Genomic DNA, 17,820 nt, shown 5'->3' with positions numbered 1-17,820 from the left:
TTATACAAAAATTTATACATACATTGTTATGTGACTCTAATAGCTCTTCCTATACTGTGGCAGCACACTCCTCCTTTCCACCCCTGATTTCCCATGTCCATTCAACCAGCTCCTAACCCTCTCTGCCTTCTCATCTTACCTCCGGACAGAAGCTGCCCATTTAGTCTCATGTATCTGCTTGAGCTAGGAAGCACACTCTTCACGAGTATCATTATATGTCCCACAGTCCAGTCCATTCTTTGAAGAGTTGGCCGTGGAAATTGTTTTGGTTCTGGGCTGACAGAGAGTCCGGCGGCCATGCTTTCCAGGGTTCCTCCAGTCTCAGTCAGACAATTAAGTCTGGTCTTTTTACCAGAATTTGAGTTCTGCATCCCACCTGTCTCCTGCTCCACAGGGACTCTCTGTTGTGTTCCCTGTCAGGGCAGTCATTGGTGGTAGCTGGGCACCATCTAGTTCTTCTGGTCTCAGGCTGATGAAGTCTCTGGTTTATGTGGCCCTTTCTGTCTCTTGGGCTAATGCTTTCCTTGTGTCTTTGGTGTTCTTCGTGCTGCTTGAAGTTCTTTGAGCTTCTTGGATTTGTAGATTCATGTCCTTTGTTAGATGGTGAAATTTTCTGTCATTATTTCTTCAGATATTCTTTCTGTCCCTTTCTCTCATCTCCTGGAATTCCCATGATGCGTACATTAGGTCTCTTGTCCCATGATTCCATTAAACTGTGCTCAGCTGTCTTGAGCCTCTGTTCTTGTTGCTCCTCGACATCTATAATTTTAACTGTCTTACCCTCTAGTTCACTGATTCTTTCTTCTGCCTGATTAAATCTATTGATAAGTCCGTCTATTGTGTTTCTCATTTTTTGTGGTCCCTTTCAGTTGCAGTATCTCATTTTGTTCTTGCAGAGTTTTCCTTATTTCTTTTAGCACTTTGTCAATGTTCTCCCTTAGTTCTTTAGTTATATTTAATATTGTATTATGTTCTTCCGTTTTTTCATTATTTGGTCATTCCTAGATACACTTTCACTCCCTTTGTCATGTTCATTTGGATAGGCTATTGTTTCTGTGTTGTGTGTCTTGTGATTTTTTTTCTTGAGGCATTGGATTTTTTAAGGGTGTTAACTTTCTCATTTTTCCCAGTATTTGGTGTTTTTGCCTGTACTACTTTCTGCAGGAAATTCTTAAGCGGGCAGAGCCTTCGGCCTTTGCTTACCATTTCCTCTCCCTCTCTATGATAATTCGTTTTCCCTCCCTATTTAATTGGAATTCAAAAGTTCCAGGTTTTGTTTTTCAGCTTTCAGCCTCTCCCAAACACACCAGAGAAAACACTGTGGTCAGTGTGTCTACCAGTGGGCACTGTCACTCAGGTGAGATATTGTGTACTAATCAATCTGATCACCAGGGAGCGCAGTCCCCTTTCTCTGGTTATTACTTCCTTCCCTTCTCTGTTTCTGCGATCACATTTTTAGTTAGAAAACACACCCAGCAAGCCCTGTTCAGGGCTGGGAGTTGCCCTTTGGTTTTGTCTGAGGCTTCCTTCCCTGCTCAGTGTGGGTAGCTTATGTCTGAGCTGGCATTCAGGGGAAGCATAGGCAGACGTTCCTCTGTTTCAGGAGGAGGAGGGGCTGTCGCTCCCCAAAAGAAGCCCTGAGAGATCCGTCTTGTTGGTTTCAGAGCCTCAGTGGCCCTGTGGTTGTTGGGGAGCAGTCTCCACTTAGGTGACCCGCCTCCTGACTCCACTGTGTGGAACCTGCTATGAGAGTTTGTATCAGTCCAGCATCCTGCAGTTACTGGTTGGGGGAGGGGCAGTCACACTCTGAACGGACCCCTAGAGAGGTCTGCCTTGTTGCTGTCAGAGCCGTTGGCTGGGGGTGTAGCCTCCACTCAAGATGCCTGCTTCCTAACACACAGCAGCCTCAGTCAGCAGTCCTCAGCGCTGACTGTAAAGGGAGCAGATGGACCCAGACTAAACCCAGGGAGGTCTGTCCTGTTGATTTCAGAGGCCTGAGCTGTGGGAGGTACACAGGGAGGCTGGTAGAATGTTGACTATGGGAGCAGATGCCATGCAGGGGCCTTCTGTAGCAGTTTGCAATAGCCTGGCAACCAACAGTTACCAGGTGCGGGGGGTGTCACACTCTGGTCAGATCCCCATGGAGGTCTGCCTTGTTATCAGAGTACCCACAGTAGATTGTTGGCTATGAGTACAGCCTTCACTCAAGACTCATTCCTAACACGCAGCAGCTTCAGTCAGCAGTCCTCCACGCCAACTGGAAGTAGGGGCAGACTAATCTTAATCGACCCCCAGGGAGCTTTGTCCTGTTGGTTTCAGAGGCCCAAGCTATAGGGTACACAGGGAGGCAGGGAGAGTGCTCACTATGGGGGCAGACTCCACTGCAGGGCCCTTCTGTAACAATTCACTGCAGGCTTGCAGGTGCCAGTGTATGGGTGAGGGAGGGATTGTTACGCTCCAAACAGACCTCCAGGGAAGTCTGCCTTGTTTTTGTCAGAGCCCTCTCAGTAGTATATTGGCTGTGGGTGTAGCTTCTACTAAAGATGCCTGCCACTTAGCACACAGCAGCCTCAGTCAGCAGTCCTCGGCACTGACCGAAAGGGGGAGCAGACAGACCTGAACTGACTCCCTGGGAGGTCTCTCCTGTTGGTTTTAGAGGCCTGAGCTGTGGGGTATGTGGGGAGCCCCACAGAGTGTTTACTATGGGAGCAGACTCCACTGCATGACCCTTCTGTAGCAGTTTGCAGTAGGCTGGTAACCAACAGTGTCCAGGTAGTGGAGGTGCTGGCACACTCCAAATGAATCCCTGGGGAGGTCTGCCTTGTTGCTATCAGGCCCCCCCCCACCAAGAGTATGTTGGCTGTGGGTGTAGCCTCCACAAAAGATGTCCCTTTGTGGTTGGTTTATTTCGCTCATCATAATGTCTTTAAGCTCCATCCGTATTGTAGCATGTATCAAGACTTCATTTCTTCTCCTGTCTGAGTAGTATTCCATTGTATGTATGCACCATATTTTGTTTATCCATTTACCTGTTGATGGGCATCTACGTTGTTTCTACCTTTTGGCTATTGTGAATAGTGCTGCAAAGAACATTGGTGTACAAGTCTCTGTTTGAGTCTCTGCTTTCAAGTCTTGGGTGTATATCTAGGAGTGGAATTGCTGGGTCATATGGTAGTTCTGGTGGTGCAGTGGTTAAGAGCTTGGCTGCTAACCAAAAGGTTGACAGTTTGAATCTACCAGCTGCTCCTCGGAAACCCTACGGGGCAGTTCTACTGTGTCCTACAGGATTGCTGTGAGTCAAAATCGACTTGACAACAACTGGCTTGGTTTTTTTTTTTATTATGGTAGTTCTGTTTTTCAGTTTTTTGAGGAACTGCCACACTGTTTTACACAACTGCTGTACCATTTTTTATTCCCACCAGCAATGGGTAAGGGTTCCAATTTCCCCACATCCTCGCTAACATTTGTTATTTTCTGTTTTTTTTCTTTTGGTTGTTATTGTTGTTGTCCTAGCTATCCCACATCCTCGCTAACGTTTGTTATTCTCTGGTTGTTTGTTTGTTTTTTAATTGTACTTCAGGTGAAGGTTTATAGAACAAATAGTTTCTCATTAAACAGTCAGTACACATATTGTTTTAGGACATTGGTTAACAACCCCATGACATGTCAACACTCTCCCTTCTCGACTTTTTTTTTTTTTTTGGTGCAAATATACATAGCCAAAGATACACCATTTCAAAAATTTCTACGTGCACAGTTCAGTGACACTGATTACGTTCTTCCAGTTGTGCTGCTTCTCTCACTTTAGATGAAGGTTTAGAGAACAAAATAGTTTCTCATTAAACAGTTAGTATACATATTGCCCTATGACAAAGGTTAACAACCCCACTACATGTCAACACTGTTCTTACTCAATCTTGGGTTCACTATCACCAGCTTTTCTGTCCCCTTCTGCCTTCTAATCTTTGTCCCTGGACTGCTGTGCCTCATTAGTCCCATTTTGTTTTATGGGGCTGTCCAATCCCTGGCTGAATGGTAAACCTTGGAAGTGATTTCACCACTGAGCTAAAAGGGTGTCTGGGGGCCATACTCTCAGGGTTTCTCCAGTCTCTTTCAGGGCAGTAAGTCTGGTCTTTTTTGTGTATGTTAGAATTTTGTTCTACATCCTTCTACAGCTCTGTCCAGATCCCTCTGTTGTGATCCTGGTCAGAGCAGTCCATGGTGGTAGCCGGGCACCATCTAGCTGTACTGGACTCAGTCTGGTGGAGGCCTTGGTAGCTGTGGTCCGTTAGTCACCATAGCTCTTAACCACTGTGCCACTGGGGCTCCACAGCCATCCTAGTGGGAGTGAAATGGTATCTCATTGGTGTTCTGATTTGTATCTCTCTTAATGTATTTGGTGGCCATTTGATTGTCCTCTTTGGTGAAATGTGTATGCAAGTCCTTTGCCAATTTTATGATTGGGTTGTCTTTTTGTTGTTGTGAAAGTTTTATATATATTTTGTTATTAGAGTCTGTCAGGTATATAGTTTCCGAAGGTATTCTCCTAGTTGTAGCTTGGCTTTTCACTTTTTTGGTAAAGTCTTTTGATGAACAAATTTTTTAACTTTTATGAAGTCCCGTTTATTTATTTTGTCTTTTGCTGTTTGTGCTTTTGTTATATGGGATAATCCACTGTTAAAACCTAAGCCTAACAGCATCACCCTTGCTTTTTCTTCTAAGAATTTTGTGGTTTTAGTTTTCACATTTAGGTGCTTAATCCATTTTGAATTCGTTTTTGTGTATGGTTTCATTTTTCTGCATGTGGAAATCCAATTCTCCCAGCACCATTTATTGAAGAGATTCTTCTTTCTGCATTGAATGGACTTAGCACCCGTGTCAAAAATCAATTGACCTTAGATATGAGGGCCTTCTTGAAGCCTCCATTTGTTTCTCCTGGGCCTCCAGCTGCCCTCCCTTGGCTAACCCTCTTCTACTATCCCTCCCTCTGCCCCAGATGCAGAAATGGCAGATTCCAGCAGTTCCCAACCCGAAGACCCCGCATTTCCAGGCTCTACCTGGAAGAAGAAGCTGAGGGGTAAGGACGAAGAAGAAGAGAAGAAGAAGGTGTTTCTGTGAGTGAGGCGGGGCACTTGCGCCTTAGGAGCAGGAAGGGAGTTGGAGGGGAAAGCTGACGTGGGCAGGACCCTTGGGTGGGTTCTGGAAGGGTAAGGAGAGGGGATGCAGGGAGCCTTGAGGCTCAGGTGGGGAATGAGGCTCTTGGGAGAGGAGGTGGCCCACCCCAGAGGATGACAGCGAATCCTTGAGGACCACTCATGGAGTGGAGTGTTTCATCGTCACATATGGGGGTAACAGTGTCTTGGGGCACAGCCTGTGTGGTTCCAGTCTTGCCAGCTGTCTCTTACCTATCCTCTGGGTGCTTCATTTTCCTCTTCTGTAAAATGGGGATGATAGCGGTACCTGTGCTAGAGAATTGCAGAGTAGATTACCTGAGTTAATACTTGGCACACAGTACATGCTCCGTGTCTGTTGGATGTTATTGGACATTAACCTGAGAAGTAACTTACCTTAAAAATTTGGCCTTTTCCTCCCTAAATTTGGGTCATGTGAATATAAAAATGATGACTCGTGTCTTCTCTCTCCCTCACCTATTCGTATCTTCCAGTAGAACAGATACTACTGGTAGATGCCCCAACTCTCCCTCTGGCTCCTGGGGGCCCATATCCCATGATGAGAAGTGTGAGGCTGGGTCTCTCCTCTGCCTCCATCCTGCCCCTCTCCTCTCTGCAGGGTCCAGGACGTATCTCCTTTGCCCCCACCTCCACCAAGGACCAAAAGCAGGAAGCATACGAGGGCACTCCAGAAGTTAAGGTGCAAGGGCATGGGGTGCTGGCTGGGGTAGAGGGGCAGTCTGGGAGGGTGGGTGACCCCAACTCCTGTCTGCACTCCAGGGAAGTGAACAAGCGCCTCCAAGATCTTCGTTCCTGCCTGAGCCCCAAGCAGCACCAGGGCCAAGACCGCCAGAGCCAGGAGGATGACGTGGTCCTGGTGGAGGGGCCCATCCTCCCAGAGAGCCCCCGCCTCTTCCCACTCAAAATCCGGTGCCGGGCTGACCTGATCAGATTGCCAGTCCTAATGGTGAGTACCTGGAGGGCCTTCTAGAAAAGGGGCCAGGAGCTGCCTGTGGAGAGACTGGAGTCAGCAGAGGCTCGCTGGCGGAGGGACCGTCTTCCTTTTCCTGTCACACTCCTGCTCTCCGAAGCTGCCCAGCACTCCTCCAGCCCTCCCTGCCTTTCACTTGCTGTTCCCTCTGTGTTGTGTCCTCACTTTCCCCCTCTTGCTGGCCAACTTCCTACTTATTCTTCAAGCATTTTGCTTTCTTTAAGCACTTCTTTTTTAAACATCCTTTCTTCTAAGAGGCTGCGAGGACGACACCACAAACTGCACTGCAAGGGGGGCAAGGAAGGCATATTCCACCTTTATCACTAACTGCATGGCAAGGAGCAGCCTGAATCCAGTTCCCAGCTGGAAGTAGATCCAGGCCTCCCCTTCCCACATCTCCATACCTCATGCCAGCCCCTTCACAGGGCACTTCCTCTCTCTTGAGTTAGGTCAGACCTCATCCCTGACCACCCTGAGTGAGTGAAAACATCCCTGGGGGCCAGGTCATCGGGACCAGCAGTAGGCTCATGAGATGGCAGAACTCCCTACACTTCAGCTGCACCCACCCCCCACCCAGTCCCCTAGGACCAGGTCACAAGCTGGAAGGACTCTATCCTTCTTCATCGACTGCCTGTGCAGCCTTTCCCTGACCAGCAGCCACCCAGAGCTGGGTCTACACAGATTGACTCCGTGCTGCCAGCCCCTGCTGGCTCACTGCCCGCTGTGGGTTCATTAATTCTCTCTAATGGCTCACAAAATTCATGGAGACTATTAGCTATACTTACAGTTATCCATTTATTATAACCAGAAAAGGATACAAGCGTATAGACTCATCAGGCAAGGTCTGGGAGAGATCTCGGCACCACGAGGTTTCCTTCATCCCCAGGGACATGCTGAGCTCTCTCCTATGGATGGATGTTCTCACTGATCCAGGAGGCCCCAGAGAGAGCATTCCAGGGTCCTAGGTCCTCTAGTCATTGGGACTTCAGTGATTATGCATGACTGGAGCCTTAATCCATAATTACGATCGATCCAATCAATGAATATGCATGACTGCATCATGGCCCTTCCCTTCCTGAAGTTCCCCAGGTGCGGGGCCTGTGTATCCTCTACTTGCCTGGCTATTTTAGAAAGACAAAAAGCACCTGACTTGCTTGGGCTGTTTTCGAAATCAGATACAAAAGGCCAACTTTAGTTCTTTGTCACACAGAGGCTTTGCTTGGTGGCCTCCTCCCCAGGTTGAGCCCCTCCCTCTTGCCTCCCCCAGGACCTGTGCATCCCTCTTGTGTTGCTCTTAACTGCACTAGATGCAGCAGAGGTCACTCAGTCACCCTGAGCTCCCCCAGCTTCCTGGTGAAGGCCTGGAGCTTTGCAGGGATGGCCCATTTCAATAGCACGAATGATAATGGAAATGACCATTTATTGAGCACTAGCCGCACATCAGAGCCCTGGTGGTGCAGTGGTTAAGCGTTTGGCCGCTAACCAAAAGGTCGGCAGTTTGAATCCATTAGCCGCTCCTTGGAAACCCTATGGGGCAGTTCTGCTCTGTCCTATAGGGTTGCTATGAGTCAGAGTCAACTCGACGGCAATGAGTTTTGTTTTGTTTTGTTTTTTCAGCCCCGCATCTGGCATGGCAGCCCATGGCCCCATCAACAGTGCATCTACTTTCTTTGCTCTACACAGTGCTTTTAAAACATCTCAGTTTGTTGTCAGCCCTCGTGATGGCAATTTCATACAAGGGTCCATATTTCTGGCTTCTCTTAAAAATAAGCAGATGTAGTCACCCTGGCCCGTGTTCCCACCTGGTACCAATCAGCTGGAGCTGAGTAACAGCTGGCCTGCCCACACGGGCATGGAAGTTCCAATTTGCCACAGTCGCCATCACTGCCTTTTATCTCCTAACCCATGGCAGCTTCATTTCCTTGTGTTACTTGCCTGGATTCCTAATTTACAGGATTGTATTCTATACGTTGCCAGGGAAATATGATGAATCTCACAGCTAAGGAGCTCAGTGAGTGGCTAAGGCTAGAAACTTGCTTTTGGGATGGTGATGTTGGCGTGAGGCTTGGGCAGATGTTGAGGCAGGAAGACTTCCTTTGCTTCTTGTCCCTCTCCCCAGTCGGAGCCCCTGCAGCGTGTGGTGGACCACATGGCTGCCCACCTTGGGGTATCCCCAAGCAGGATCCTCTTGCTTTTTGGAGAGACAGAGCTGTCCCCTACTGCCACCCCAAGGACTCTGAAGCTTGGAGTGGCTGACATCATTGGTGAGAGGATGGGGAGGTGTGGAACCTTCAGGCTTTTGCCACAGGAAGGGGCTACTGGGACTGTCCAGAGGGGCTCCTGCTTCCAACCCCTTGCTTAGGCCTGGCTTCCTGACCCTGCCTCCTGCAGACTGTGTGGTGCTAGCAAGTTCTCCAGAGGCCACGAAGATGTCCCAACAGCTCCAACTCCGGGTGCAGGGGAAGGAGAAACACCAGATGCTGGAAGTCTCGCTGTCTCCGGTGAGTGGGAGAAGTGGTTGTCCATGCCCCTTACCCTTTCCTCCGCCATCTTCCTCGTTGGTTAGCGGAGGACAGATTCCTTTAATCCTGACTGACTGGAGATACTGCCCTCCATACTCTCGGGTCGCACCCACCACAGATAGTGGGGAGAGCCTCTGGTCAAGTTCCTGCCCCCTTCTGCTGGTTCCTCTACTCTAGTCTGTTCATCCCTTCAGTCTCCAAATTTCTTCCTCCATTTTTTTTTTTTTTTAACAGTTAAAATAGAGAGGAACTTTAGGCAGTAACCAATAAAAGCCATTAAACTAACAATAAAGACAGCCACACTTTTAAGTGCCAGTCCCTGTGCTAAGGATAATTACTTCACATTCAGGATTATTGTCTAAATTTCACCACAATTCTATGTGGGAAAGCACTCTTGTTGCCCTCGTTTAACAAGTGAGGAAGCTGAGGTTCAGAGAGGTGGAGTAACTTGCCTAAGGTCACACAGCTGGTAAGTGGGAGAGCCTGGCTTCCAGCTCGGGTCATTCTCACCCAAGAGCCTGGGCTCCCTTCATCATGGGGTACGCACCTCTGTTTTATGGATGAGGAGACTGAGGCTTGGAGAACTTTTCTGACCCAGAACCTATACTCCTAAGCCTTGAGTGCTGCATTCTCACTCTACCTGAGGAATTTGGGGTCTAGAGGGAGGAAGGGACTCATCCCAGCTCCCCAGAGGTAGTAACAGCCAATACAGAAACTCGACTGTGCCGGCTTCTTGGTCCACTTGCCTTTCCTTCCTTGGGGCTGTAACTTCACTGACTCAGTCCCTCGTCCTCCCGGTCCCAAGTTCTCTGTTCATCCCTACAAGTTCTCCTCAGCCTCTCTTTCAAGTTCTTACATGCATTTTTTTCCCTTCATCCAGGATTCTCCCCTCAAGACCCTCATGGCCCGCTACGAGGAGGCCATGGGACTCTCGGGATGCAAGCTTTCTTTCTTCTTTGATGGGACGAAGCTTTCAGGCATGGAGCTGCCGGCCGATCTGGGCATGGAATCTGGGGACCTCATTGAGGTCTGGGGCTAAAACCCCTCTCCCTGTCTGGGGGCCCAGCCTGGACTTGGCGAGAACATCTGCCCCTTTCTTTTAAACTGTATTTACCAATGAGGTAGAGCTTCTCTTTAAGCTAAAGCAAAATCGAGGCGTGACCTTTGGCCTTCTCTCCTGTTGACACTGGTTTTAAGCTGTTAACTGCCTGGTTAGTTGTGTGGTAGTCATTCCTGCCCTGGGTGGGCTGGCCTTCCAGCCACATTTTTGGGCTGAGTTTTCCAGCCCCTAGCACATGGGGAACATGTCCCTGCATCGCCACCCTTTCATCTGCATCATCACCCTTTCTTTCATCAGAATGTCTGTTCTCTGAATCTTTGCTTGTATTTAAATAAGGGTTGCATTTGGGATTCCAGACCTGGGATCTATGCCACATCTAAGACCAACAGTGGCCTTCCTCTCATTTGGGGGGTGGGAGTGGAGTTTGCTTAAAGCAGATACACTGGTGTGGTTCCTTGCCTTGCAGGAAAATAAATGGCCAAGCTCATACATACAGTAGCTTAAGCGTAGGCAGACAACTGGGTGGCTCTTTTGAAGGCTGTAGGTAATGGGTGTCTTCCTCACCCCGAGGACTCCTTCCATTCACCCTACCTGGTTTACCCTTCCAGGTGCACACACACTAAGGTATAACAGCACATTCAGCTTTTTTGTTTGGGGTCTTGGGATTGGTCTCTGGTTTTATGGCTTTTCCCCCTTCTCCACCCCATCCTCTCCCATAAGCCCCCATTCTAATATATTTGTTACATGTCCTTGGATATGAATGTATCCTTGTAAAATACAGCGTTTTATGTGTGAATGTGCTTTTAATATCCATAGTGGTATCTTGTGCTGTTTCTTTTTTCACTCAACATGTCACTTACTCTGTATCTGCTTCATTGCTTTGAACTGCTGCCTGCTATTCCACAGTGGGTGCCGGTTGCATTTTGCTTATCCAGTCCCTCCAACTCCTTGGCACCATACACAAGGCCACAGTAAACATCCTTTAAGGTGTCCCCTCCTGGGCTTGCATGAACAGTTCTCTGGCATAGGTACCCAGGATAGGGTTATAGGTCATACAGGGTAGTTTCTCTGTGGTTCCACCAGATTTTTCTTTAGAAAGGTAATTGACCCTCCCACTGAGGCTCCTAATCTCTCCTCATCCTCATCAGCTTTTATTATTGCCCAGCTTTCTAATTTTTGCTGGTCTGACGGGTGTCAAGTGGCACCATGTTTGAATGTACATTCACCTGATCACCAGTAATGCTGGGAACCTCTCCGTATACCTGTCGGCCTTTCTGGCAGCCCTTTCTGTGACTTGCTCATTTGCTCATGGGGTCCTGTCTTTTCCTTGTGTCTTCACAGGAGTTGCTTCTCTATTCCAGAGCAGTTTTCGGCATTGCAGGCAACTCTCGTAGAATGCCCTTGTCTTTTATTTCTACAGGTGTTCCTCATGGAACAGAAATCCTTAATGTACATGAATTCACTATTTTGTCATATAGTCTGTTGCCTTTTGGTTTCTTGTTTAAAAGTCGCTAAGATGTTTTGCACTTTCTAATGTTAGCTAATAAAACTGATAAGCATTTTCTTTCATATTAGGCCGCTGAATGGGGCTGGAGTCTTGCTGGCACAAGCTGCTCTGGGACATTGTTGATATCTGTTCTGAGTGGTCAGTCACTTGTTCTGATTGGGTGTTGCTGGGCTGCACTGGTTGCTATATATTTTGAATATCACTCCTGCCTTTAAACTATTTGAAATGCACCTTTATGTATGAGATCCATGTTTATTTCCACCATACAGCGAGCCAGTTTTCTCATTACTGTCTACTAAAAGAGCCATTAATTCTCCACTGATATGTGGTGTCATTTTAGCAAAAGTATGTCAACTTCTTAAATAAAAATTTTTTTTTTTTTGGAATGTGACATTCCTTAGAATTTATAATGTGGAAATGCAGAAAGAAACCTTTATAATGTTTAAATAGTCCATGATATGGTATAGCTCTCTATATATCAGATCTTTATGTCTATTAATAAATTTGAACACATTAAAGTTACTTATTCAGTCTCAGCAAAATAAATGAGAATACATTCAACTTGTGTATCCTTGAGGATTTCTTTGTGGCCCTCACGTGATCCCCACTAAAACCCCTGTGACAGAGATTATTAGTTGTTCCCTCATATTCATTCTTCCTCCTTCCCATGTTTCTAGCTAAGCACAGAGCCACACAGCATACAGGCAGTACTTCGAGCCTCCCTTGCTGCTGGGAGTGGCCAGGTGTGAATCCAGGCTTACGGGATATAAGTGGGAGAGTGTGTGCCCATCTCCTTTGCTTTCTTCCTGCCTACTGGCTGGAAGGGGCACAACCATACTGACCACGAAATGGTCTTGGGAATGGAAGCCACGGGGTGGGACACGAGAGAAGAGCCTGAGTCTTGGTTTCCATAGAGCATCTTAGCCCCACACTGCTGACCCCTGGGCTTTTATGTGGAAGAGGAACTTCTGTCTTGTTTAAATCACTGTTAACTTTGGGATTTCTTCCACTTTAACCCCACCTAGTTCTTTTTTTTTGAATTGTGCTTTAGGTGAAAGTTTACAGCTCAAGTTAATTTCTCATACAAAAATTTATACACATTGTTTTGTGACATTAGTTGCAATTCCCACAATGTGACAGCACGCTCCCCCTTTCCACCCTGGGTTTCCTGTGTCCATTCAACAAGTTCCTGTCCTTTCCTGCCTTCTCATTCTGCTTTTGGACAGGAGCTGCCCATTTGGTCTTGAATATCTGATTGGACTATGAAGCACATTCCTCACGTGTATTATTTTTGTTTTATAGTCCTGTCTAATGTTTGTCTGAAGAGGACCACACCTAGTTCTAACTCTAGGACATTGTTATCGCAAGCCATACTACAGTGATCCTCTGGGTACCAGTGTGAGATTTGTTCAGAGGTTTATGTCTAGGAGTGGAGTCACTGGTGGTTAAATATGCACCTGCCCGATTTCTCTTGAATGCTGTTATATTGCTGACCAAAGTGGTTGGGCCTCCTTATATGTCCATTAGCAAGTGCCTGAAGCTTCCAGTTTCTTCACATCTTCCCCAGCACTTAATCTGGGCAGGGTATGGGAAAGATTACTTACTGTAAAAGAATTTGCATTTCTTCTGTGATAAGGGAGATTGTTCCTCCTTTCACATATCGAAAAGACTTGTTGGGTGACCTTTCTAAAACTCTCCTGTTTGGAAGCTTTGAAAACATTAAAGAACTCAGTGCCCTGTACCTAGCCTGGCACTTTTTATAATCTCATTAATCCTCAGAGCAATCCAATGAGGTAGGTGTTATTATTAATTCCATTTTACAGAAGAGAAAACAGAAGCTTAGAAAGATTAATTAAGAGGCCCAGACCACATAGCCAACAGTCACAGAGTCAGATGTAAACCCAGGTGGGCCTAACAAATTCTTAAGTAGACCAGCACTTCTCAAACTTTAATGTGCACACAAATCAGCTAGGGATCTTATTTAAAATATAGATTCTGGTTCAGCAGCTCTGGAGTGGGGCCAGAAGTTCTACATTTCTAACAAGCTGCCAGGTGATACAGATGCTACTGGTCTAGGGACCACTCTTTGAGTAGCAAGATACTATTTTGCGTTTCTCTGTAGCCTTCCACCTTTGAAGCCTCCCATCTCCCCACCTCTGCCTCCCCCTCCAACTTAGTGGTCAGTTCCTCAGTCAAGCCCACCATAGGACTGGCCACACCCTTTTCTGTGTGTCCCACATGAACCTGGAACAGGAGTCTAGCTCAGACACTGTTACACCCATTTGTCTATGTCTTTATCCCCTATGTCATGGATTGAATTGTGTCCCCCCAAAATAGGTGTGTCAATTTGGCTAGGCCATGATTCCCAGTATTTGTGATTGTCCACCATTTTGTCATCTGATGTGATTTTCCTATGTGTTGTAAATCCTGTCTCTATTATGTTATTGAGATGGAATTAGCAGCAGTTATGTTAATGCTAATCTACAAGATTAGATTGTGTCCTAAGCCAATCTCTTTTGAGATATAAAGGAGATAAGCTAGCAGAGAGACATGGGGGACCTCATACCACCAAGAAAGTAGTGCCAGGAGAAGAGCGCGTCTTTGGACCCTGGGGTCCCTGTGCTGAGAAGCTCCTAGACTAGGGGAAGATTGGAGATAAGGACCTTCCTCCAGAGCCTACAGAGAGAGAAAGATTTTCCCTGGAGCTGACGCCCTGAATTTGAACTTTCTAGACTACTAGACTGTGGGAGAATAAACTTCTGTTTGTTGAAGTCATCCACTTGTGGTATTTCTGTTATAGCAGAACTAGATAGCTAAGACACCCTACTAGACTAAGCTCCTTGAAAACAAGTACCGATCCCTCCTGATAATGTGTCCAAAGTATGTGAGACATAGTCTGGCCATCCTTGCTTCTAAGGAGCATTCTCAGTGACAAGATAGTAGGTATCCAACAAGTATCTCAGTAATACATACTAGGTATCTAACAAGTGTTTGTTGAATAAATAAATATGTTCCTTGTCTTAAAGAATCCCACCACCATCCATCTTATTGTATGAGGCAGTAAGGCAGAAACCTAAGATTCAGTCTAGTCTTGACACCTCCTCCTCATCCCCCTTATCCACTCCGTTGCCAAGTCAGCTGCCCCAGATCTCCACAGAGCAGTCACTTCTCTCCCTCTCCTCCCCATCCTAGTCCAAGCTCCCACTGCCTTGCAGCCTAGTCTAGTGCAGTCACCTAACAGATGTTTCCCCTCTGGACTCCTCCAATCCATCTTCTATGCTATCAGCAGAGTGATCGCAAATGCAAACCTGATTTTCAAATAAAGGAAATCATTAAGCTGTATGCCCTGCATAGCTTGGCCCCTGCTTGCTTTTGCTGGCCTCCCCCTCCCTGCTCCACGCTGCACTTCTCTGACATCCTGTGTTCATCATGCTTCCTTCTGTGGCAGGGCCTGTACACAGGCTGTTGTCTGCTTGGAATGCTCTTTCTTCCTTCATAGCACAGTTAACTATTGCTCATCCTTTGCATCGGAGCTCAAGGAACCCTTCCTCAGAGAAGCTTTTAGCTCCCTGACCAGGCCAAATCCCCTTTTACAGGTCTTATGAGTTGGAATTGTCTCAGTGGCAACGGGTTTGGGTTTGGGTTTTATAATACCTATATGCTGTACTTTATTTTTATGGCAGTTGTCACAGGTGAACTTTTTTTCTCAAGAAATTTCATGTGCCCTTAGTATCCAAGAACCACAATTTCCAAACAAATAGAGCAAAAATTGGGCACCAGTTTAAACCAATTAGACCTGTTAAGACATACTTATTTATCTGACTTTAAAGTAATCTGTCTCAAATCTTAATTGAGCGATCCATCAAATTAAAAACCACCTGTACTCCGAGAAGAACCAAATGTTTTCCCCATTTGGCAAAACCAATTAGCATTAAAATATTTGCCTTTATAACCAGAAAGTTTTATTTTCACTAATGTCCATTGATATTGTATTTGGACTTGTTATGGGTTGAATTATGTCCCCAAAAAATATGTGTTGTAAATCCTAACCTCCATGCCTGTGGTTATAATCCTATTTGGGGATGGATTGTCTTTGTTACGTAATGAGGCAGGATTAGTGTAGGGTATATCTTGAGTTAATCTCTTTGGCGATGTCAAAAGAGATTAAACAAGCAAGCAGAGAGAGATAGGGTGAGATAGATGCCAAGGCATATGGAGAGCTCCAAAAAAACAGGAAGCAGAAGCTGAAGAGAGGAGGACTTTCCTCCAGAACCGAAGGAGAGAGAAAGCCTTCTCCTAGAGCCAGCATCCTGAATTGGGACTTCCAGCCTCCTAAACTGTGAGAAAATAAGTTTCTGTTTGTTAAAACTATCCATTTGTGGTATTTCTGTTATAGCAGCACTAGGTAACTATGACAGAATTTTGTACCTGTGGACTGGGGTGCTGCTCTAACAGATACCTAAAATGTGGAAGCGATTTTGGAAATGGGTAATGGGTGGAGGCTGGAAGAGTTTTAATGTGCCTAATAGTAAAAGTGGAAACCCTGGTGGTGTAGTGGCTAAGCGTTGGGTTGCTAACCAAAAGGTCGGCAGTTCAAATCCACCAGGTGCTCCTTGGAAACCCTCTGGGGCAGTTCTATTTAGCCTTATAGGGTCGCTATGAGTCGGAATCGACTCAACAGCAATGGGTTTAATAGTAAAAGCCTAGATTGCCTTGAAGAGACTGTTGGTAGAATTATGGACGTCAAAAACAATTCTGGGAAGGGCTCAGAAGGAAGTGAGGAGAGCTATAAAGAAAGTCTCTATCATCCTAGAGAATATATATGGCGCCAGCAACAGAATATTGCTAGAAATGTGGGCATTAAATGTACTTCTGGTGAGGCTTTAAATGAAAATGATGAACATGTGATTGGACAAGGGAGGAAGGACGATACTTTTTATGCAGTGGCAAAGAACTTATCTGAATTATGTTCAAATGTTTGGTACAAGGTAGAACTTGTAAGTGATGAACTTGGATATCTGGCTGATTACATTTCTAAGCAAGATCTTAAAGGGGCTGCATGGTTTCTCCTTGCTGCTTATAGTAAAATGCAAGAGAAAAGAGATTTAAAAATGAACTGTGCAAAATGAAAACAGAACACAAAGATTTGGAAAATTCTGTTGTATAAACTAACAACACATGTCCTAGAATGTTCACCAAGGATGTGGCTACTCAATTCTTTTGTTAAAGAGATTAAACCTGTGACTGATGGATCTAACCAACTACGACAGCAGAAAACCCATCAGCTTAGACTGAAGGGAACAGAGAAAGAATGAAAGAACGCTGTGTGCCTCGTGGAATTCTACAGGCAGGAAACAGTCCAAGGAGCTACATCTGCGGTTCTCCAAGAAAAGAAAAGGACCATTCCTGTAGCAGCTTGGAGATCAGCAGAACTGTTGGAAGTAGCACGGGAAGCAGGACCTTCTCGGTTTCAAAGGGTGGGACCATGATGTCTTGGATCTCAAAGGGTGGGGCCCCAGTCTCCTAGGTTTCAAAGAGTCAGATCTTTGTCAACTCGGTTCCAGAATGTGAGGCTGCCATGAAGGTGTGCCAGGGGAATGGGGCCACTGCTCAAAACTGAGGGAGTTGAGCTGCATGCCCCAGGGGCAGAAGAACAGGACCTGCTGGGGCCAAGGGGGGGAGTTTGCCACTCAGGTGGACTAGGAGAATGGGGCTGCCAAAAGCGGATGGTGCAGAGTTGCCATCCTAGTAGGCCTGGAAGGTGGAGCCGAAGCCCAGGGCTGAGGGATCTCCACCCAGAATCCATAGGCATGGCCAACACCCAGAGTCTGGAGGGCAGTACCATCACCTAGATGGTCTCCGAGAACAGAGGATTGTTTTCAAGCCTTAAGAGCTAATGTAAATTGTTCTGCTGAGTTTGAGACTTGCCTGGTACCTAAGATCCCTTACTTCTTTCCAATTTCTCCCATTTATAATGGAAATCTCTACCTTTTTCCCATTCCACCACTGTACGTTGGAAATAGATAACTTGTAGTTTAGATTTCACAGTTCACAGATAAAGAGAAATTTTGCCCCAGGATGGAATATGCCTAAAGTCTCACTCATATTTGATTTAGATGCTTCAGAAGATGAGATTTTGGATGTGGAGTTGATTTAAGACTTTTGGGATTATGTGATGGGGTGAATGTGTTTTGCATGTGGCAAGGACATGAATTTTGGGGGGCCAAAGGGTAGAATGTTATGGAGTAAATTATGTTCCCCCAAAATATGTGTTGTAAATTCTAACCTCTATGCCTGTGGTTATAATCCCATTTGGGAACGTGTTGTCTTTGTTACGTTAATGAGGCAGGAGTAATGTAGGGTGTATCTTTAGTCAATCTCTTGAGATATAAAAAGAGATTAAACACGAAAGCAGAGAGAGAGAGAGATGGGGTAAGATAGATGCCAAGACACATGGAGATCTCCAAGGAACCAGGAAGCAGAAGCTGAAGAGACAAGGACCTTCCTTTAGAGCCGACAGAGAGAGAAAGCCTTGCCCTAGAGCTGGCACCCTGAATTCGGACTTCTAG

The 17,820-nt window shown here is 46.2% G+C and overlaps 1 protein-coding gene across 1 annotated transcript in view; it reads left to right on the top strand.

The window, feature by feature from the left end:
- NFATC2IP (nuclear factor of activated T cells 2 interacting protein) overlaps positions 1 to 11,925 on the top strand; it is a 27,959-nt gene extending 16,034 nt beyond the window's left edge. The window contains exons 3-8 of the mRNA XM_004386601.2: positions 4,997 to 5,114; positions 5,791 to 5,871; positions 5,952 to 6,138; positions 8,282 to 8,426; positions 8,554 to 8,663; positions 9,565 to 11,925. Of these exons, the coding sequence (XP_004386658.1) occupies positions 4,997 to 5,114; positions 5,791 to 5,871; positions 5,952 to 6,138; positions 8,282 to 8,426; positions 8,554 to 8,663; positions 9,565 to 9,723 (800 nt within the window). The 3' untranslated portion in view covers positions 9,724 to 11,925. The remainder of the gene's footprint in view (positions 1 to 4,996; positions 5,115 to 5,790; positions 5,872 to 5,951; positions 6,139 to 8,281; positions 8,427 to 8,553; positions 8,664 to 9,564) is intronic.
- The last annotated feature ends 5,895 nt before the right edge of the window (positions 11,926 to 17,820 follow it).

The sequence above is a fragment of the Trichechus manatus genome, unplaced genomic scaffold (genome assembly GCF_000243295.1).
Source record: "Trichechus manatus latirostris isolate Lorelei unplaced genomic scaffold, TriManLat1.0 scaffold00170, whole genome shotgun sequence".
In the NCBI taxonomy this organism is placed as follows: domain Eukaryota; kingdom Metazoa; phylum Chordata; class Mammalia; order Sirenia; family Trichechidae; genus Trichechus; species Trichechus manatus.
The sequence above is the reverse complement of the archived record's forward strand: the minus strand, read 5'-3'. Positions and strand labels throughout refer to the sequence as shown.